At 38.4% G+C, this 23,751-nt stretch overlaps 1 protein-coding gene across 1 annotated transcript; it reads right to left on the bottom strand.

Moving 5' to 3' along the window:
* On the bottom strand, positions 1-20,897 carry LOC131978494 (sacsin-like). Its single transcript, XM_059342151.1, has 8 exons — positions 20,722-20,897; positions 15,397-15,442; positions 14,663-14,750; positions 14,404-14,515; positions 13,808-13,954; positions 12,268-13,699; positions 12,005-12,093; positions 1-11,904 (listed from the first exon to the last, which is right to left on the bottom strand). Exons 2-8 carry the CDS (start codon positions 15,423-15,425, stop codon positions 965-967), a joined length of 12,837 nt encoding a protein of 4,278 aa, XP_059198134.1. The 5' UTR covers positions 15,426-15,442; positions 20,722-20,897; the 3' UTR covers positions 1-964.
* Positions 20,898-23,751: the final 2,854 nt, after the last annotated feature.

Raw genomic sequence — 23,751 nt, 5'->3', positions numbered from 1 at the left:
TTTCATTTTATTCATTTATTAGGGCAACGCACATTAACCGTTGTCTACATCTCTGTAAAAATATATCAGTGATAGCCAGCTGGCTAACTTTCAAATGCTACCCTTTGGAAAGATGTTTTGAAACCAGAAGAAACAAGTTTATATTTTCATAACAAAGTAATAAAGAGATTATCTGTCCTCAATGAGTAGCCATAAATGTTGACAACATTGCAAGAAAAATGTAATTTGTATTTTCATAACAATTCAGATGTGCTTTAAGCATTAACATAGGAAAAAAAAGTTAGCATTTTTGTTACAAAGTAAGACAGAGATTATACTTGTCTTCGATTAGTTATACATGTTCACAACACTGCAAAAAGATTATATTTGCATTTTCATAACAATGTAATAATGAGATTATCTTGGTTCCCAATGAGTAGTTATAAACTACAACAAAAAAAGTTGACAGGCTTTTTCTTTGCAAAGGATTATCTTGGTTCTCAATGAGTAGTTGTAAATGTTTACCTTGCAAAAAACAACAACAACATACATTCACATTTTTCATAACAAAATAAGATAGAAATTAAATTGGCCCTCAATGAGTAGTTATAAATGTTTACATAGAAAAAAAGAGCACATCTTTTCATTTTCAATACAAATTGATAGAGATTATAATCGTCCTCAGTGATTAGTTGTAAATGTTTTCAATGGAGAGAAAAAATAATAAAAAATATGTATTTTCATAACAAAGGAATGCAGCGAGCACATTGGTTTTCGATGAGTTGTGATACATTTTTACAACTCACAAAAGTCTTTGATGTTTACATTTTCAGCAGTTACTCAGAAATTAAACAATCTTTCTGAAGAATTTTCACAGTATTTTTCTATCCTGTTAAACAAAAAAAAAATCACTTTTGTTTATTTGTAATATTATCACAATATAGATCTGAAAGCATCTTGAACTGACCCTGTTAGTCTTAAATCCCTAGTTCACATATGCCTCTACTTTACTGAGAAGCTCAGATGCCTTGTCCAGCGCCAACATTTCATTCTCTGATTTGAAGCGATCGTTGGGAATATGGGGAAATGGATGGCAGTTTGGATATTGAGTTTTTTTGGCGTCCACTCCCAGTGTCTTCAGATTCCGCACAATTTCAGGCAGAACTCTCAGTTGGGGGTTGTAAAGGGAAACTTTTGCAGCAAGGGCTGAAATGGAGCAGTCTGTTGGATGCTGGCCATCCTTTTTATACTTTGCAGCTATGAGAGACTTTTCCACTGCTTGATGGATTTTGAACAGACACCACTCTGTGCTCGCCCCACTCATGTCTTTTTGAGCTGCGTTGAGATCACAGCGAGCTTGTCTACACCAGCGCTGGGCCTCCTCTTTGTTCGGCTTCGGGACATCATTATGGGTCCAAAAGTTGTAGGAGCCTCTAGAGAATCGCTCTCGACTATTTCTGTGATACCTGGCTTCCTGATCCCATTGCCGAAAGTGGTCGCTGAAATTAAAGTTTCCACTTGGGTAGGATGAGCCTCCACTATTGCCTTTGCCATGGCCTTTTCCTTTACTGAGCTCATCAATTTGATTCTTCAAGTATTTGAATGCCTCAGTGGCGAGAAGTGGGCAGTCAGGGTTTTTGTCAGGATGCCATCTAAGGTACAGTCGTTTGATGGCTTTATCTTTCTCCTCCTTAGGAAGAGTCCAGATCTCTGCTAAACATTTGTCTATTTCCTGTTTAGCTTCGTCAATAGAGGCTGGTGAGGATCTTGAAGATGAGGAACTTGTATTTGATGGTTGGGAAGAATGTGGCACAGCTCCTGATAGTGGCACTAGATCCGTGCAAGAAGATTCGGCAGATGTGCAAGTCCTCTCCTCGGGTTCTGTCTTCTTCTGTCGTTTAAACTGATACAGGTCAAGACAACTGACTTCAACTGGCTCATCTTCTCCGATATCTATCCTGTATCTCTGAGAATATAGTCCAGCCTGCCTAGGCAGTTCTTCAACAATAACTGCATAGATATACTTGTTGTTAGTGCTGTAGCCAACATATTCCCCCTCTTCAAAGTTATTGAGGATGTTCATGTCTAAGGAATCATGCCATTCCTCAGGAATTTCTGTTCCAGGGGCCGGTGGATTGAGGAGGTTGCTCGCAGTCTCAGCACTGTCATGGATCCCATTCTCAGCCAGAGTTGTCAGAACATCTTGCAGGCTGTCACAAAGGAGAAGTTGTCCGAGGACAAGGAGGTGATCTAATGCCATTCTCATACCTAAAAGAGCATTAATCTCCTTTGCCAGTGTCATACAGATGCGATTAATCACCTTGGGAGCTATGTCGTTGTTGTGTTTCAAGTAAAAGATGCAAACTTGTTGCTCTCTTTTGACAAAAACGTTGGTTTCAATTGCAGTTTTGTGTAGTGGCTGTTTATTCACAAACAGCTTTGTTTTCAGACTTTCGCAGCAGACAATACGAATACTGCCAAAAGTCTTCTTGCACATGTCTGTAGCCTCTTCTTGTGTTATTTTTCCTTGAGACTGCTCCCTTATAAGACAAATTAGTCCATGTGTAAATGCTCCTGAAGACAGATGTTTCTCAAACCATCCACTAAACTCACAGTGTGGCTCAAGCTCACAAAACTGCATGTATGCTTCCTCCACTCTCTCCTCTGTGATTTGAGTCAGCATTTTAGGCCTAAATTTCTCAGGCAGCAATTGCAGTAACCGATGATGCTCATATCTGTCACTGCCTAAATGACATTCACTGAGTTTCTCAAGCAACAGGAACTTATTCTCCAGCGATTTTTCCAGCCTTTTGGTCTCACACGCTGTGTCGTTGTAGTAGAGTGTGTGTGAGGGGTATAATTTACCATCTACTGCAGGAAGATACAAAGTCTTTACATCATCAACAAGCGTCTGGTCTCCTGGAGTTTTGATTAACTTGAAAAACTGCTCAACAGCACGTTTCACAGTTATCTGTTGGTTTGGGTTTAGTTGCGGTTTTTCACAGGAATCCACATAGACTGCTTCAAGAACATTACAATACTGCACTGCAGTAGGTCGGTCCTTTACACCAATTTTCCTGAAGAAGTCTTCAAACATGACATCCTTTGAGGAAATGCTGTACAAATATGGCCTGAACTCACGGTGATGGGGGAGTGAAAAAGACGCATCATCAGGTCTCACAATTTCTTTGTCTTTTTCAACCAACACAACAGGAAGACCAGCCAATTGTTGGCCTTGAAACACATTTGCTTGAAGGTAGGCATAAGCACTTCGAAACACCTTAGCACGCGTTTCGATCAACTGGTCAGTTTTACAGGGCGACTGACAGATGTTGCTCATGTTACTGGTTACACAGAGTGTAGGTGGTTGTTCATGAGCTCCTGCATTTTTCATCATTTTCAGGAACATTGGTGACTTATGAACTGGTATGTCTATAATTGGCATTGATGACCAAATCAGTTCCTGATGCTTAGCATCGCCATCCATCAAAGATCCTCTGATTTTAACAGCAGTTTTCTCAGCAGCAAATGGTTGATGATAGTTGCACAGTTCTTTTTGAATTTTCACTGGAAACATGAACTTGATGTCAGCTATGCTCTCCAGCAACCTTTCCTCTTTGTTGCTGTAACACACTATATTCCAGGCTGCTTTGAAAATTAATGATGATTTCTGTTTCAGCTCCTTAAGTTGGCCATTTCCTTTTGCTTCAGTTTCTAACTGCTGTGCAAATGTTATTATGTCATCTTTTGACACAATAGACTTCATTCCAAGGTCCCTGAGTAAGTCTTTTAGTTGTCTTAGTGTGTGTGGATTTTCTTCACACAACTCAGTCCAAAATCTCTGAGGCACAAATCTCTCTTGGGGCAACATCTTCCGATATAGCTCCACACTTTCATCAAAGTAGTACGATGCTGCCTCCAGACTGCCTTGAGAATTGCGAATCAATTTCACCGTCTTCATTGAGGAGATGATTGTGTCCTTTTCGTCAGAAGATTGGAATGGTAGTGACAGTAACAGTTTGAGGCAGTGAAGCATCTTGATTTCTGTGAATGTGTGTACAATGGGCAGAATGAACTTCATGAAATAGTCCATATCAGTCAGGGTTTTGATGTTCAGTGTTTCTGACAGACTGCAGTTCTCTGGATTGTTTTTGAGAAAAATGCTGTTACTGTTGGGCAGATTGAACAAGTCTGGAAATCTCTTTGAATAGATGCTGTGTAGGATAAATACTTCTCCAAGCCCATCAATCCTCACTCGGTTACCATGTACTGTTTCAAATAATGGCAAGGATTTGAGCTTTCTCTGGTATGCTTGTTTGTCTTTGGACTTTGATATTCCAGACTGCAGGAAAAACTGAAGCTCTTTCATCTCATCAATGGAAAGCTGGGAAAACTCTGAGCGGTTAATGTTGTAGACCTGGTCCAACACACAACCTTGATCATTCACATTCATAAGTTCTGAGTGTAGAAGTGAATGATCCTGCCGGCCTACATGTATCTCTGAGAAGAACCCATTGTTTAGCTTCAAAAAACCAAGTTTAAAGAGGATGCTTGATATATCTCGGTCTGTGGCAAACTGAATCACACTTGGCATGTCTTTCATCGCTTGCAGGAAGTGTTTGTTGTTCAACCTTGGACACACAACAGGTAAGATGCAGCATTCATTGAAGAGCTGCCTCACATCACTTAATGCCGGACTTTGTTCATCACCACCAGATGTTGCAGGTTTAATTTGACTTGTTAAGAACGCCCAAAGGGATTTCAGCCAGTTCATCATGTTCTCGTTTGGGACATGAAGACCACTGTGTGGATCAACTTCACAATTCTGAAGACGCTGCTGAATTAACGGCTTCAGATATTCTGCTGCACAGGGAAGTGTCAAGCTTTTGACAAGGTTTAAAGTTTCTAGAACTTTAATGTGTTCTCTGTTGGTCTTATGGTCTGCAAACTGGTCCTCGTAGCCAGAGAACAGACGGTCATATCTTGATATCAACTTGGGAGATTTGGAGTTAAACACTCTCAAAACGTTATCTCTTGTGAGAAGAAGTGGAAGCCCATTGAGTGAACTGGAGTTGGTCTTTTTCAAGTCGAAATCTCTTAAGCAGAAACTCAAGAGTGTTGAACATCTTGTTGCATCTTTGATCAGAGTGGCACTTACGGGTAGGGGTAAACCCTCATCTGTTTGGGTTGAGTCATTGAGTCTTTTCTCTCTTAGGAAAGTCCGCACAGTTGAAGGATTCACGTCGTTCAGTTCAATGCCAGCGGATTTGAAACTTTTCCAAACTTTTAGCATGGAAGGAGGAACCAATTTCATTCCAAGATCTTCCAAAATGGGATTAATCTCATCACTTATCCAGTGTAGCAGGTAAGGTGCCTGAGTTGTTTCAGTTTCTTTGACATCACACCAGTTCAAAGAGTGCGTCCTAAATTCATGGCCTCCAATTGTTTGTGTTGAACTCCTCAGAAATGGAATCACATTCAGGCCTCTTTCTTTGATTGATCTGTATACCTCATGTATCATTTCATGCCAATCCTGGCCAACATATTTAGACACAGTTGGCCAAAAACACAAGTAGTGTGACTCAATATGTGCAGGATCAACTTTCTTTTCTGCAGTGCTACAGCTGATGTAATGAAGGAGATCTGCATACAGTGGAGCAATGACATTTTGTTTCAAATATTCATTCCAGTTAGATTTTAGACCCTGTCCATCTTCTTTCCAAAGATTTCTCCTGGCAGAATCTACCTCAAAATTTGCATTGACATGCACTGGCAGTCCAGTTTTCCCTGGCAAAGGGAGGGAACAAAAAGCTTCTCCCTTAAAATCTATGGGGCTGGGTGGAGCCACATCTGAACTCTTGATTTTTGAGCTCACCTGTGCTGCTATTGCTGCTTGGGGAAGTTTCTCCAATGGTGTTAGTTCATCATCACCATTGTTTTTGGAAGAGCCAAACTGCTCTGCAATGATCCATGTAGTTTGTCTTTTATCTGAGGTTGAAATCAAGGTGCCATAGATGACCTCCTTAGGTGTTACTGGTGTGTCCGATTGCAGCGCAATTTGTTGAAGTTTGACAAAAGCATCTTTTGTTTCGCTGCATTTCTGCGGCAGGCTTTTTTCAACCACGAAGATGGTTTTGAGTTGTCCTGAATGCTCATTGATTTCGTGGACTTTTATTTTGCAGATGTTTTTCAGGAACAGAATTAGTCCTTCGGGATCTTTTGAAAGTTCAGAGCATAGTTCTTCCATGTCATGGTCAGTGACGCCCTGCTGTGATATTTTAGAGTTGTTTGCCATGATACCCATCCTCAGAGGTAATCTGAACATGGTCCCGTCTTTAAGATGAAATTCGTCTGGAAGAAAGGATTTGTAGACGTCCATGTACATGTTCTTGAAAGTGTCAGGTAGTCTATAGCCAGTGCCAGCTGGTGGTTTGTCTGAAGGACTTTCAATGTATTTTCGATTAGGATCAGAAATGCAGAGTAGCTCATCTCCAGTGAGGATGGAGGGGCAGTCAGTCAGATGGTAAACAGAGTTGAATCCTACTCCATACTTCCCTGTCTTCCCTGGAGAGTTGTGCTTTCCTCCTTCTCCTAACTGTTGAATTCCAGCCAGGTCAGCATCAGAAAACACTTTGTTGTTAAACACACACAGTGCTGGACCCTGCAATTGGTTCCATTTCTTCCCAAATGTTTTTTCTGTGCCATGCCGTCGTCTGTCCCAAACAAAGTGAATTTCTGTTGCCTCTGCATCGTCAGCATTTTGGATAAGCTCTTTAAGGATATCCTTCTTTGCTGGATAGGCTGAAATTATGTTTTTGATTCGAACAGTCAGGTCTTCATGCTGTTCAAACTCAAAAGCAAATGGTGAAATGTTCTCAATCTCATAGTTTTGCAGGGTATGATGCCTGGTGGTTTTGATTCCAAAGTGCTTAGCCATAACACGCGAGATATTCTCATGACATAATGTGACACCTGGAGCAACTGGCATCCATGGGCTGTCATTGTAAAACATCTCGCTTGCAGGTTGTAAGACACCATCTTTGTTTGGTATCTTACAGTCAACTGTTTTCCCTTTACCTTCATGTATGGCTCTTAAAATTGTGAGGCAAATTGACAGGTCCTTCTTTGGTAGGGTCTTGTTACTATGTTGAGAGTGCATCTCCTTGAGAACAGTTAGAAACTGACTGGTTGTAAAACCTTTTTCAACACCTACACATTCCCAAAGCGTCCTGAAATCACTGAAGAGCGATGGAAGTAAATAGAGATAAGGTTTTGCTTCAAATTGCTCATTTTCAGCTACACGACTCACATTTGCAAATGTACTGCCGACAAGAATGAAGGGAAATGAATTTGCTGTTCGTGCAATGAATGTGGAGTCCCCACCATCAATGAGCCAATGATCCAGAAATCTATAGCATTCCAATGCTATTTTGGTGAGCATGGATCTGTCAATGGATTGAGATTTCTCACATGCTTCTTGAAGTTGCTGAATCACTTTCTCAGGCCCTGGACTGTCATGGACTCCCAGAATTTGCAGTACTGGATCGGTTTTGTGTATTTCCAGATTGGTATGATCCAGAACATGTTGTGTCATGTTAACGAGTGGGGAGCATTTTTCACTAAATACATCTGTGGGCCTTCTAAGTATGACATTCCTTTCCATCTTTGTATCACCAGGGGAAAATGCTGGGAGAAGTTCAGTCATCCTCAGTGTTTCCCAGTGGAGAGAGTCTTTGTCATTCATATGATCCTTCAAAAGTTCAAGAAGGCAATTCAAATGCCCATATGCTTTCTCTTTGTCAGTGGTCCAGGTTTTGGGGATTGTGCTTGCCTTCTCTGTGATGTCTTCCAGTGAGAGATGATCATTTGCCATTCCAAGTTCCAACAAGCGCTGAATCCTTTTGGGGGCGCAAAAGTCATTTTTGGTGCCGCCAAGCAAGCGTCCTTTCTCTGATTCAAAAAGACAGGCCACTTTCCCTGTCGGATTCACAAGTTTCCTGATATACTGGAGCTCTCCGCTTTTTGTGGGGATGCAAGGATAGCGGACCAGTAAACTGTTAATTTCTTTGATGTTAAGGTCAATAGCATGCAGCACGAGAGTATCTCTGCTCTCAGGGTCCATGGTACCAAGGTTGTTAAACACTGCTTCTTGGTAAAACTTGTCCCAGTTCCATGTTCTGTTCAGTAAAACCGTTTCAAGGCCTGACTGTTTGAAGCTATTTCTCAACCACAGTGGAAGAGGAATAACATGGTTGGGTGCTTTTATGTGTTTCTTGCACACCTGCACGGCAAGCATGAAGATGTCTTTATCCTCCTCAATCCTCTCGTGTAGAAATATGGCATTGTTCATTGAGCACCAATGTTCTCCATCACTGAAGAGCTTTGGGCCAGTGGACTGGTGAGCAATGATGGAGTACAATGCATCAACCAAAGGCTTGAAGATTTCACTCACTTTCTCTCGATCAGGCCAAACAGTGTGATAATAGTATTTTTCCAGTTGCTTGTTTTCAGACATTTCCTTAAGTGCCAAAAGTGCAGTGATGTATGCCTTCACTACAGGATCCTGTAGAAGGGCTTTGTTCCAGTCATGTTTGACCCCACTCTCCCACAGACCTTTTCGGTTGCTCGTCACAGCAAATGTTCCATTTACATTGACTGGAAGACCTGTGTGAATGGAAAGAGGAAGGAAGCAAAATGCCTGTCCAACAAGATCTGTTTGTAATGAGGCCAGCTTTCCAGTATCTGGATGTTTTTGCAAAGGCACAGCAATCCCCCCAACGGGCAAAGAGAACTTGGCTTGCTTGTTTTCTTGAAGGGCCATTTGCAAAGACTGATGTGTCCCAAAGCAGTTGTACAGGAGCCAGGACTGGACTTCAGTTACACCAGATTGCTGACTTGTTATTTGGACAATGTTGACTGTGCAGGAATCAATTACCTCTTTGCACTTTTTATCAAGTTTCATCAATGATTTCTCAGCTTGGTGCTGCTTTGACACGGTTTCATCAGGAATCCTGTTTGTATTCACTGTGGTTTTGGAGACAGTGAAGACAGTTTCTATTTGGTCATCTCTTGGTGGAGTTGATGCTTCGTTTGAGATACTTTGTAGAGACAGTGTGTTGATGTTTTTCAAAAACAGCAGGTGAGTTTGTGAATTGTTGGTGAAGTGCTGTTGAAAAGAGATGATATTGTGTTTGTGATACACCTTTGAACTTATTTCTGACTCAACAGCCTCTTCTTCAGTTCGGAAAGGCAGTTTGATCAAAGTGCCTGGATAAGGTTCAGGAGGACTTTGTCTGCTTAAATTACAATCAAAAATGCGTTCGTATGGTCCAAACTGACCAGGAAACCAACGAAAAAGTCCCTGCTGAGCGAGATCCAGCTTGATTCCAGGATTTGTTTTATGTTTGATGTGCTTCTTGAGGTGAGTTACATTTGGATCAAGTATGAGAAGACTGTTGCCACTGAGGATGGAAGGAACATCTGTCACATGGTACACAGTGTTGAATCCAAGTCCAAACTTTCCTATTTTTTCCACCTTGTTTTCCTTTGAGGCAGCTCCAACTCTGACAATATTTTTCCAATCCTCAGGTGTGAACTGCTCATTATTAAATGCCCACAGGCAAGGTCCTTGGCAAAGGGTCATGTCAGGGTCAATGAGACTATCAGGGGCGTCTTTGTGCACTCTGAAATCTACCAAGAATTTACAGGCTTCTGCCCCAGCATCCTCTGCATTTTGAATGAGCTCCTTGAAGATGTCACTTTCTTCATCATACTCTTTAAGAATGTTTTTAATCCTTGTTGTTATCGGTTCAGATTGTCCACACTGTTCAATTCCCACAAACTCCGGATGGAGAATGTGGGTGCTGAGAAATTGGATATTAAACCATTCAGCAGCTGCTCTTGGGATTTCCTCATGTACAACATGAATTTCTTCCTGGTTGTGCTTCAGCTCTTTCAACCCATTCTTGCTCACATCGCAGAAGACTGCCGTTGACAGTGGTTTAAGGGTATGTTGGTCACCCTCTATGAGGACTGGCACTGGGATGTCATCCTGAACCGTCTTCTTCTCTTTCCACAGCCAGTTCAGAATTTCAATTGACACTTTTACCTCAGAGGATGTTGCAAATGGCAGTTGTCTTCCTTCAATGGTTTGCTTGATGGAATGAAGAATACCAATAACTTCTTCATCTGAAAGCAATGTTCTTAGGCCAAACTCCTGGAGCAACTTGTTGTATGCCAGAAATTCCTTTGGGACCTTCCCAATGTAGGCGCTCAGATCAAGATTACATGGGTAGTCTAGGACCAGATCCTGTGGCGATACAAAGTGGTTGTGGCTCCACAGCCAGGATTTGTCCTTTTTCATCATTGTTGAAAATTCTGAGATGTGGTCTTGCATGTGTTTGTAAATGCTGTGCAACTTTCTCTTGAAATCCACATTTGTGTCAGGGTCAAACATTTTCTGTGCTTTTGATTTCAACACTGTCAAATTCTCTGTAACTTTTTCAGGTGGGGGTAGGCGTTGAAGACCAAGTTGGCTGCTAACTCTGTTACTGAAACTTCCCACCAGAGGCATTGCATGCCCAACAATGTCCTCGTACATAGAATGTCTTATTTCATCTGGACAGAAGAAACAGCTTGTCTGAGATTTGTCGTTGCAGTGTTCACTGCCAGGTTTAGCACATGGGACCCATCTTAGCATTTTGAGGCGATGAAGCTGCTCATGAGAGAACTTCGAGAGCAGATCATTAGTATCCAACATCTTCAAGAGCACCTTAGCTCTTTTGAGAGCCTCAGCTTGAGAGCTGACATGTTTACTGTCAATCAGTGTTGCGGCATGCAACAAGTGCTCAGGTGACACGTCTACTTCTTTATTGAGCAATCCAAGCTCTGTTAGGCTTTGAAGCATTTGTGACGTGTGAGTGTACAATGGTGGGGGAAAGAAATCTGACTCAAAAATTACTTTAAAGGTTGCAATTCTTGGGTCAAAAAAGTCTGAGGCTTTTTTCAGCTTTCCATTCATTTCAATGAAGCTCAAGTCCTTGCATCTGCGTCTCAATGTCTGATTTTGAGAGAGAAGGATCTCGCCATTCTGTAAAATCCAAGTCATGATTTTCCCAGTGTCTTCTTTTCTGCATGCTCCCTTCTCAATGCAGTCAATGAGGAGATTGGCTGCTTGTGCAGTATCCATGATATTAACTTTGAGCAGCTGTAACAGTCTGCGATCAGCCTCATTTGCACACTGCACAACCGAATCAGGCATGGGGAAGTCTGTTGGTACTTTTAGACCAGAAATTAGAAGCACAGCCTGTTTTGATTGAACTGCAACACTTGATCCTTTCATGGTTTGAAAAAGAGGCAACTTTGAGAGTAAATCTTTCTCAGTGACTGAAAGAGAATCCAGGCGAGAAAGATAATCTTTCAGTTCTTCTCGTGCTTTGTGAGAGGCAGTTTTGAGTTCTCTGATGACATCCTGAGAATCTAAATTCACCAAGACTTTCATGACACTCCTGGGAGATGGGCACAGCACATAAGAGTCAAGATCTTCATGTTTAAGCCACTCGTTTCCTGTCACCACTGTGCCACCAACTTTGTTCACCAACTGAGCTATTTGTGTTGGCAAGTTCATCTGCTTGCTTTTCTGAAAAATGAGGGTTGTTTTCTGCTCTAGTCTTGCTAGTGATACATGCTGACTGGCGGACAGGGGACTGACTGGTATTAATGGCATTCTACTGAAATTACTTAACTCTTTGAAGTGAGTGTTGAGAAATTTCCAGAATTCTTGGAGCCAGCCTAAAGGTGGATGTTGACTGCTGCTGATGTTCCAGGTAACAAGCCCTGTCCTCGTCTGCTTCCAGTCCTGTGGCAGATACTTCTTTGTATATTCAGCCACCTGGTTTGCGTCAATGTTGATGACCTTGAATGAATCTGAAAAACAGATTTTGTTTTAAATATACATAAATATTTATGGCGTGTCAGAAATGCAAAACAACCTTTAAATCACTTTTCTTTAAGATTATTTTCCTACTTTCTCTTGCCAGTTCTTTCAGGTGGGTACTGCAGGTTCGACTGAGATCATCTGGGATGAAGAGGTGTTTGCAGCATGGTAGCAAGACTCTGCACAAAGAATACGTTTGTTTGCATATAATCTTAGTGTACAGTGAGTTAACGGATACAGACTTTTCAATCAAAGCAGAAATAAAAATGATAGTAATTGTCAAATAATATACTGAAGCAATATATTTCATATAGACTGTAAAAGAGAATAAAGACAAAAATCTTAAAACCCACCTTGGAAATTCATTGCTGTCGATTAAAGCAGTGTCCTCCTCTCGGTCTGTGAAAGATCTGAAAGAGCCGTCATTGAGTGGAAGCAGTTGAAGGCCCTTGAGTTCTCTGTATTTTCCATCACTCAAAACATACTCCAAAAGCCAGAGTTTGTCATCTTTAGAGATGGTGTGCATGTTCATCCTGCGAAGAATGTCCCTTAGGAATGTTGGGGTGACGTGCTTAAGGGTGCTGGGCTGTGGATAAGCCTCATTTATAGCTTTTGCGACACTGCCTGATAAAGTGACAAGATTTTCTCCACAGGAGACCAAAGTCCTTTCAATGGCAGCCAAAATGTCAGAGCTTGTTGGACCATTACAGGGGAACACAGCTTCTGATGGAGTGATGAACTGCCTCTCATTTTTGGCAAGGGAGAGGACAGCCACATTCTGTTTGAATAAGTGATCAAGAACATCCAGAGCAACGGCATACCATTTTTCTCGGTGCTTTATCTGGCTGATATCTGGCCACAGATTGTACACGTAGGAGACAGGCAGAACAGATGCTTGAGCAAGCTTGATAGCATCTTGAATGATCATGAGGTATGCTTGTGGAAGCACTTCCTTCATCAGCAACTCGTTCCACACAGCATGTTCGTCATGTTTCTGGTCCTCCTCTTGCCACTTGATGTGTCTTCTGTTGTCTGTGAGGCCAAAGCACGCATTGACATAAACTGGGAGTCCTGTCTTGTTGGATTCATTGTTTGGGAGTGGGAGGAAGCAGCTCAGTCTACTCTCTCTACTGTCTCTCTTCTCCCCACAAGGGAATGCCAAGTCAACTTGAGGGAAAAAACTCAACTTTTTTGCAAGCGAATCAAGCTCTTCTACATTGCCTTCTTTCATGGTACATGTTGTCAAAAGCCACGTTGTTTCTTTGTGGTCTTTTGAGTTGAGGCTTATCACTTTGAACCTTGTTGAACTCTCAGTGATTGACTCGTCTTCGGACTCCAGAACAACATTTGATGGGACGGACGATTTCACTTCAAGTCTGCTGTTTACAGTGCCATGTACGTCGATATGTATCAAGGACACGGAGATCACATTTTTCAGGAACAGAAGGCTTAAGTCAGCATCTGCGATGAAGCTGTCAAAAAGCTCAACCACCTTGTTGGAGTCATATAGATTATCTGAGATATCTGATGCCTCTTTGCGCAAGGGGAACCTGAAAACTGTCCCATCGAATTGTTGATTCTCCTTGATGACTTTTGACCATTCTTGTCCACTTAGAAGTGAAACTATATCATGAAAAGGTTGGAATTGATCATGTATAGTCATGAGATCTTCTTGATCGTCTGCATCATCCAAAGACCACTGAAAACCTCCCTCTCTGACCCCAAATATTTTTTCTTGGGGGTCCAGAAACCCGAGGTGCTTTGAACTGAATATACTTGGTAAATCTGTGAATAGAGTAAAACAGAAATGGTCCCATTAACTCACTATACACGTAAAACAAAAACTTAAACTGAGACTCTTAGGTTTATGGGTTTATCTTTATGTAGTTTTACCTGTTATGTGATAAACAGAGTTGAAGCCGATTCCAAACCTCCCGACTTTGTTTGGATCATTGCGTTTGACACTCCTCCCTGCCGTCTGAATTCCTTCCCAGTCTTCTTGAGTGAAAGCTGCGTTGTTGTAGGCGTAGAGAGCAGGACCTTTGCAAAAACAGACAAAAAATACTTCAGAAGGTGCTCATGACTTTTATTAAATACACACTACTCTTACAATCTGGCCAACCACACTTGACTATGGGAGGAAACCCAAAGCAGAACATGCAAACTTTAAAAATGTTTGAGGCAGGTGCGAAAAAATGCTGTAAAATAAGAATGCTTTCAAAAATAGAAATGTTAATAGTTTATTTTTATCAATTAACTAAGTGCAAAGTGAGTTAACAGAAGAAAAACCTTAATCAAATCAATATTTGGTGTGACCACTCTTTGCCTTCAAACCAGCATCAATTCTTCTAGGCATTTTTTCACACCTGCCTAAGATTTTTTTCACAGTACTGTATATTATATTATACATTTGTATTTTGGAAAAATACATCACAAGTAGTGTTGATAACCACCTCAGAGCATGGCTATTGTCTGAACACCCTGCATACCTTGGTATTGTCCCAGTTCATCAGTCCAAAGGCTCTCAGTCCCATAGCTTCTCTCATCATGGATGAAAACCACTTTTGTGGCTTGAGCATCATCTGCATTTTGAATCAGCTCCTGTGGGGAAAAATAAAACAGTACATAGAGGTTAACAGATTGAAAGCTGCAGGGCGGGGAGATCCACTGATATAAAGAATGCTACGTATGAGTTACAAAATATGAAATGTTTTACAACATAATTATCATAACCAGTATTGAACCAACCTTCAAAATTTGTCCACCATCTGGATATCGACGTAGAATATCTTTCAGGTAGTCAATGAAGGGCGGTGCTGTTGCCCCGAAGGACTTTCTGGAAAAAAAAAAAAAAAAAAAAGGAGTAGGATTAAATAGTTATATCAACACAGGGTGTGTCCTCCTCAAATAGTTGTGCTATAAGAGCTCCAGCCCACACCTATGTATGAATATTATTTTTGGTCATAGAGGTTAAGTGCTGTACTTGAAATTAAGTTATGAACGTTGCGTCCTTGTTGGCCATTTAAACTGATTCATTATGTTCACATGTACATTTTATTTGACTTTATCCTCTTGTACACAAAGAATGATGCTCTCAGCACTAACTTTTGTTAGCTTAAAAAACAGGACAGGTATGGATATGAATTTTAAATCTCATAGCATTCAGTGGAAAGTGGTACAAATAGATTAAATAATGTATGGAATTTAAACAGGTAGTTGCTTCAAGTGAAACTTAAAATCTCCTGTATAGGGCCTTCTAAGTGGTTATGAAATTGTCATGTATTGTTTTATGCATGATCAGTCATGCAAATAACAGGGGTTAAAGCAAGATTATTGAGCCTGAAAAGTTGTCCAAAAAGAAAATTTGTATTGTAAGTATTGAATTGAGTGGTGTGTTCACTTGTGTGTAAATAAGGATGGGTAAATGCAGAGGTTGAATTTCCCCATTGTGTGATAAAAAAAAGTAATTAATCTCAACTCACCGATTTTTTTTCTTTGTCTTTGAACTCATCCTTCCTGACGTGGATGCTGAAAGAGTCAGAATACAGTGCATTAAAGAACAAACGTCTCTTTTCATCCTCATGTGATGTTAAAAGAGACCTGCACCTGCTGCCACATAGTTGATTTAAATGTGGTAAGTAACCCTCCTGCACACACTTTAGTTTTCTACAGTTTACACTTAGTTATTTTTTTTCCTTTGAGTTTTGTTTAGCTAAGACCTCGTGGACATTGCACATGCAGCCCATTAAATAGTTTTTTTTTTTTTCAGTTTTGTTGGCGGTTCATTAGTCTCTGTTTGCAGTGCACGCGTTTAATCCATTTCTAATCAGTCTCACGTTAGTTTTTTGAGTTACCAGTCATGAAGGTGTCGCTGTTGAGCGGACATCTTGGCAGGCTGGAGGACAAACCGCGCCCCCTGCTGCTGAGCCTTTAAATACAGGAAGTGGAACGTACCAAGTGTAGTGAAGGAGGGGGGGTTTACTGTGTTTTAAGTTTTTGTTAATAGCTGAAATATTAACACTAATAGCCTAAATGTATTGTCCAGGTTTGTTTTACTTCATTTTTGAATTTTTTAATCAACAATTAAATATGTCTTTGTTCCACAATTAGGTCAGATTTTTGATGTATAACCTATAATCCAGCCTGCCACCAGGGGCCGATCCAGGTGTTTTGGCCTCACTCATTAGCACTCAGCATATAAATACTTTGGGCTATGTTTTATGAGCTTGTTGGGTGTCAGTTCATACTAACTGATGTTTTTGATTTATGTGGGCTCATAACCACTCCCTATTTAAGACGCCTTCTCATTTTACATAAGACATTTGATAGTTTAGCACCAAAACGTCACCAAAGCTGCACTCTTTGGGTTAAAAAAAACCCCTGAATTCCTATAATTTAAAATATAGAATATCAATTTGAAGTGCATTTCAGAACATACACACTCACAAATATATAAGGGAAGACTGCACTCTCTCTCTCTCCCTCTCTCTCTCTCTCTCTCTCTCTCTCTCTCTCTCTATATATATATATATATATGTATATATGAAGGAGGTTGACTGTAGGTATTTAAAGTTTTTGTTAATACCTGAAATATTAACAGTATTAGCCTAAATTCATTTTTGTTTTAGTTGTAGTTTAGTTTGTAATGTCTGTATTTGTTTAACCCCCTTTTTATGAAATGTCTTATCACTTAATTGGCTCATATTGTAGATTTATAATATATACTGCAGAATGCCATTTTAGGCCTGATATACCAAACAAATAAATGAAATAATAAAAAGCATAAAAAGAAGCAATGATAGGCCTAGCCTGGGACTTGAATATGATAGCCTATAATAGTTATTTTGTTTAAACACTAAAATTGCTTAGCACCAACACCTTGCAATAAATATACAGAATGTCTTGCAAGTTAGACAGTGTGCTGAAGTCTTATCTTCATTTTTGATCTACACCTCTTCTATCATAGGTGACCACAACGGAAAAATCTTGTATTTCAAATAAATATTGTATTACAATAAACTGAAAGAAGAAGAGTTTACATCAAAATACCCTGCTAAAAAACTGTTGGAAAGATTTATGCTAAATATCAGCTCCAAATGTGCTATTTGTAATTCAGATAAAGAAACTATATTTCATTTGTTCTTTCAATGTTTACAGATACTGTACAGATTAATGTAATTGAAGTCATATTATATTTAGTGTTTTATGGAATGAATAGCATCACCACTTATATTATTCAACTTGTGATAATTGTTGGTAAATTCCACATCCACAATCAAAATGTTCAAACTTTTTATTGAACTCAAGCAATATAGCACTTTACTCATAAATTTGAAGAACAAAAAAGCTACTAAGACTTGCATGTTAAAGGATGAGCATTTAATCAAACTTTAGTTCAAATTAAAAAAACTTGAGGCACGTGGACTCTCAACTCATCTGGCTTGTTAAATCCTACTTTCTATGCTTTATGTATGACAAATGTAATTGTGGTTTATCTCTTGAAAATAAAAAGTACCAAAACCCACATGACACAGATACAGGGAGTCATCGGTTCTTATTATACATCCGGGGTTCTAAACATGGATATATATGCATATGTATATATTTTTTTTAAAACACTTTCAGACAATTTTGACCTTTGGACCTTGGGTCTGTAATAAAGTTGATGATTTCCCAGTGGCCACTGGAGGTATTGCAGCAAAAAATCCCCCTGCAGCCCAGCCCTTAATATAAAACATTTTCCACAACAATAGTAAAAGAGACAAAATGTCTGAAAAACTGTTCATGGTTCTGATAATACAACTGTCTAACCGTCTCTGCTACTTTAATTTCATTTTTGCAATAAATCTAACCCTGCTTTAGCAACACCATAATCATAAGTAGGATAAAATACACAAGTAGCCTAAATTGTTACAGAAGTGGTAAAATAAAAAATAAAAAAAGTACAGCAAGAAATTGTCCTATGTAATATAATAATTGCATATATATTTATTTATATTCATACTATAAATAAAGCCTAAAAGCCTAACTGCAGTAACTACATTTTTGGTCAAAATTGAGTTAAAACTAAAAATGAACTCCTTGATGTCTGTTTTATCTTGTGACACAGTTTTATATTTCAATTTTGCTTTAATTCAGATAAATAATGATATAAAACTAACAAAATTCAACTCCAAACCGCACTAACTTCATTTACCGCTTATAACAAAATCAGTTTTAAAACGTTTATTCACTAAAAAAAAAAAGCTGAAGGAAGACAACAACATTATAGTTACTGCACTCTGTTTTTGCATTAGTATTAGATCATTTTACAGCAATGCAAAACCAAAGTGCAGTAACTACATTTTCGGAGTCAAAGGTCAAATAAATCATCATGATTTTTGAGCATAAAAATAACATCATCATATATGTAGAAATAAGTGTCATATCACTTATCAACCTATAACCCATTTGGCTGTCCAGTTAAAAAAATGTAAAAACTTTAAAGCAGTTTTCTCAGTTTTACCCTTTGTGTAGTTACTGCAGTTAGACTTTGTAGGGCAGTATTGCCTCCACCTGTTGGAACTCTATTATATTTTATATATAATTATTATTATTGACCTCTCTATGTTTGTTTGTCCATATCAAAACTAAGGATGTGGTTCAGACATTTATAATTAGGACCCAGAACACAGGTTGTAAAAATGATTTATAGTCTTTTATCACACAACTAAATTAAAAAGTTTTCTGATAAGTTAGTTCATTTTAGTACAATTTAAACACAGAGCAAGAAGCCTGAAGGTCTGTGATACATCAATACTTTTATTGATCTAGGTATATTAAGCAAAGTATCAGATAACTTTTGCTGAGTCACACTGCAGCATTGTAGAAAAACCTGTCAGCCGCTGGTTTCCTTAACCATTACAGTGTTTCCGCCTACAATTTTTGTGGTTAGAAACTGCTCTAGTGTTCATAGTGTTGCCTAGTTTTATGAATCACCTGATCATGAAGGTGGCATTTTTTTTCCTCCAGCCTGGCATACAGGGGCAGGTGTGCAATAGTTAAATCAGAACAAAACTTTACTGCATCATTTTCTCAAACTTAACTGAAACAATCCACATCAAATTCTTTAACCCTGAGCTTTTTCAATGCTTTAATTTATTGTTTTTTTTACACATTTAATTTGAAGTGCTTTTCAAAACATACACACTCACACATATGAAAAGGAAGACCACACTGAAAAAACAACTGAATTCCTATAATGTAAAATATAGAATAAAAAATAAATATATATATAATCTGAATAAAATGAAGGAGGGGGGTTGACAGTAGGTATTAAACGTTTTTGTTAATAACTGAAATATTAACAGCAATAGCCTACATTTATTTTCCAGGTTTGTTTTAGTTGTAGTTTAGCTTGTAATGTCTGTATTTGTTTAACCCCCTTTTTAAAATGTCTTATCAACAATTAAATATGGCTTTGCTCCCTTATTAGCTCATATTATAGATTTATAATATCTACTGCAGACCGCCACCAGGGGGCGATCCAATTAAAAATAGAATATTTTATTATATATTATATACAAAATAACAAATAAAATGAAATCATAAAAAAGTTTATTTTTTACACATTTAATTTGAAGTGCTTTTCAAAACATACACACTCACACATAAAAATGAAGACTGCACTCTTTGGGCTAAAAAACAACTGAATTCCTGAACTGAATAATTTATATATATATATATATATATATATATATATATATATATATATATATATATATATATAATGAATAATATGAAGGAGGGGGGTTGACAGTAGGTATTTAACGTTTTTGTTAATAAATGAAATATTAACAGCAATAGCCTACATTTATGTTCGAGGTTTTTTTTTGGTTGTAGTTTAGTTTGTAATGTCTGTCTTTGTTTCACTCCCTTTTAAAATGTCTAATCAACAATTAAATATGGCTCCCCCCCCCCCCAATTAGCTCATATTATAGATTTATAATATATGCAGACTGTCATTATAGGCCTAATATCACAAACAAATCAAATTAAATAATAAAAAGCATAAAAAGAAGCAATGATAAGCCTAGTCTGGGACTTGAATATGATAGGAATATAATAGTTATTTTGTGTAAACACTAAAATTGCAAGTAATGACAAACTTTGCATTCTTGCATCATTATTCATACATTGCATCAGTAAACTTGTTAAGGATCCCTGACAGGGTGCTACAGACCCCGCTTAGAAAATCACTGGTCTAACCCATAAACTGTATAAAATAACCTCTAATCTGAGCAGGAAATAGTATTATGGCAGCATCAGTGTTTGATGAAAGGTTCCTGCTCCCTCACTGCTATGTGAAGCCTAACGCTGAAGCAGGAAATGGACCAATGAATGAATGCAGAAATAAACGTGCAAATGAATAAATACATAGGCTTATGTAACATAGTTAATCAGGTAATTAGTGATTCCACTTGCCATCTTTAAATAACCACGGGTATTGAACGCAGCACCCCTGGGGGCAGCTGCATTCGGACCTTGTGGGGTAATGAGGGATGCAGCTGTTTTTATGTTATTATCAGTTATCGGAATAAAAGGCTGGATGCCAACCAGATGTCCTGGTCTCAACTAAATAACACAACGCAGAGAGAGCACAAAGCCGCTACACTTACATGAAGAAATACATAAATACATTATGAAGAAACAACAACAAAAGACAAATAAAAGTAGCATCAAATGATTTTTGATTTTCCATTATGACATTATTTGGTTCATTGGCTCAGATGCTAATAATAAGTAGTTTAATCAAACAGTGGGCCTACCTCAGTCATTGTGGTGAAGAGTCATATCAGTGCTGCTGTTCACCGGCTCGTCAAAGACACTGATGTTAATCCGTCCGCTGTTTATAAAGGATGATGATGCCCAACCCAACAACACGTCGTTTCCTGGCAAACACTCATGTGTCTTTCGTTTCTCAACTAAGTGAATTGGCATTTTGGACTAAACGAAACTTTAGAGGGCAGCAACTAAAAAGCGAATATTGGATTACAATATCAGGGATAATGGTGTGTGTTTTCATCAGTTTATGCCTGCACCGACCATAGGGTCCGGGAACCAAAGTATAATCCAAATCAAATATGTATAATCAAAGTATATTTCTGTCAAAACTAGAATAAGAAAAACCAGAAACAGTGTCCCCTTTTCCTTTTTTCGTTTTAAACCAAACAGCTGGTTGTTTGGGAGAACGTGATATATAATTAATATTATTTTAGTGTGTGAATGCACATTGTGGAAAACTTTTACCCGAATTACATTCCCTGCCTAAATAAAGAGCATCTATAAAGTCACAAGCAGAGCTCCCCATCACGCACAGTCAAGACTGACACGGCTTCAAATCATAATAATAGTGTTAATAATCATTGAAAATGAGAACTTGTGAAGTTATGGCTTCAGTGCTGATGTTTAGCCACAGGGTGGCGCAGTTATTACATGGAGAGTAGACCTGAGGGCTTTAATAGGGAGGAGGCTCAACAAAACCTTCAGCCCGGTCAGAGTTAAAACCCTCTGGAGTCTCCAAAAGCTCCAAATCATTCAGACTTCTTCACCACATCCAGACTAGAAAACAAAGCAGCGTGGAGCCCTACTGTAAATTTACCTCTAAAGTTCTGGCTGTAAACTCCATGAGGCCAGTTTCAGTTTGATGATGATATACCAAGTAAAACTGGAGACAAGCTCAAATATATTTAGTATAAAATGATAGAACTGGATGTAACCCTCTTATATGTTAGATTTGACACCTTTGTTCACATTTGCAACTTTTAAAATTCTTCATTGAGCATGATAGTGTTTTGGAAGTAAAAAAAAAAAAACTGATTTAAAATCACAGTTTGTTTTTTTTTTCTTTGTTTCTTCTGGGTTCAAACTGTTGATCCAGTAAGTCAGGATGGAAAAAAAATAATTTTTAGGTCATATAGGTGAGGTTGTGCTGAAAAAAATAGATCAACATGGCATTTAAATTTTAAATTTGCGCGGAAAAAGTCGCAGTTTTATGAGAAATAAAGTGGGGAAAAAACTTTTTTTTCTCGCAGAATCATCACTTTAAATCACTTCACTTCAATTTCTCATAGATTTGCCACTTTAATCTAGTAAACTTTTTTCTCAAAATATGACCCCCCTCCCCCGGGTCCGTATGTTTTTTTTTTTTTTTTTTTTACACATTCTGGCTGTATTTAATATCCTTCAATATTCTCTAGGGTTGAATTGAGGAATTTACAAGTATTTCAATGAGTGCCCTATTAAGGGTTAAAGAAGCTGCGATCGCCAGCAAGCTTCCCCCATATTCCAGAGATTATCTGTGATAACTGAATCCTAAATCAGACACTTGGATCTCCTCGCTGTAAAACAATGAAACAAAAAAACAATGTGGGCTGCTGAGTTTTTCGGGGGAAGCTGGATGTTTCTGGGTAAGACAAATAAATATCACTGTTATTAACCATCGTTATCAACATACCCGGACCGTACTTCTGTCCTTCACAATAAAATACAGTACAGTAAAAATGAAGATGCACTTTTAAGATCGTCGCCTGAGTGTCGCCAAGGCGTTCTTACGGCTTTCTCTCATCAGATTTACTTTCATATCGTCACCACAAAATGACTAAAAGAAAGACCCAAAATGACAAAAAAAAAAGACACAAAATAACCAAAAAAGACACAAAATGAGAAGACAGAATGACAAAAAACCCCCACAGAGGACACAAAATGACAAAAAAGACACAAAATAACTAAAAAAGACACAACCACAGACACAAAATGACCAAAAAAGACACAAAATGACTAAAAGCAAGACACAAAATGACCAAAAAAGACACAAAATGACCAAAAAAGACACCAAATGAGAAGACAGAATGACAAAAAAACCCACAGAGGACACAAAATGACCAAAAAAGACATAAATGACCAAAAAAAGACACAAAATGACTTACAAAGTCACGGAAAGACATGAAAAGGATTCAAAAACGTACAAAATAGCCCTATAAGACTCCATAGAGTTAAAACATACTGTAGTGTGTTATGTCCATGTCATTAAGACACTCATATCCAGGGTGCAAACAGTGGGACTGAGGGGTGAAATGAAGAATGTGGGCCAGCTACATCAGTGAGTGATGAGTTATAAACATCACTATATATTTTATATTTTGGTATTTATTCATGATGTGCTCAAAAAATGTAAATTAAATAAGGATAGCATGTAGGTGCTGAGGGTTACCGACATTCAAGTTGGTTGTGTGGCTGCATGTGTGGCCATCACATACATTAACCACTTTAGTCCTACTGACTATGAAAAAGTCATGGTTTCATGTGTAAAAGCAAACATTCAAGGGGGGTTAAAATGTATAGGCATTGTATGTAAACAGTGTTTTATCTTTTTAAAGGTAGGGCTCATTTTAACGACTTAATATGCTTTTAGGAGGTTTAATTTATGTCTAATCACTTTAAATTGGTCATGTTTTTTTAATGTTACATCTCGACCTGAAAAGTAACAAAAGTTGTCAGCTAAATATAATGGAGTAAAAGTACAATATTTGCCTCAAACTGTACTGGAGCAGGAGTAGAAAAGTTACATAAAATGGAAATACTCAAGTGAGTTGAAATAATAAAAGTAATTGTTTCTTGTACTTGTAGTCCTGGATCAAAATTATTATTAAAACTATTTTGTCAGATCCCCTTCGATAAGGCTATTAATTTCACCTGAGTCATCATATTTGTAAAATAGAACTGAAATTATCAAAAGTCACGTGAATATCTCATTGACCACCATTGAAACCATCAAATCTGCACATGACAGATGTTGT

This window comes from Centropristis striata, chromosome 10, assembly GCF_030273125.1.
Source record: "Centropristis striata isolate RG_2023a ecotype Rhode Island chromosome 10, C.striata_1.0, whole genome shotgun sequence".
NCBI lineage: Eukaryota > Metazoa > Chordata > Actinopteri > Perciformes > Serranidae > Centropristis > Centropristis striata.
Note: the sequence above shows the minus strand (reverse complement) of the source record. Positions and strands in the feature narration are given on the sequence as shown.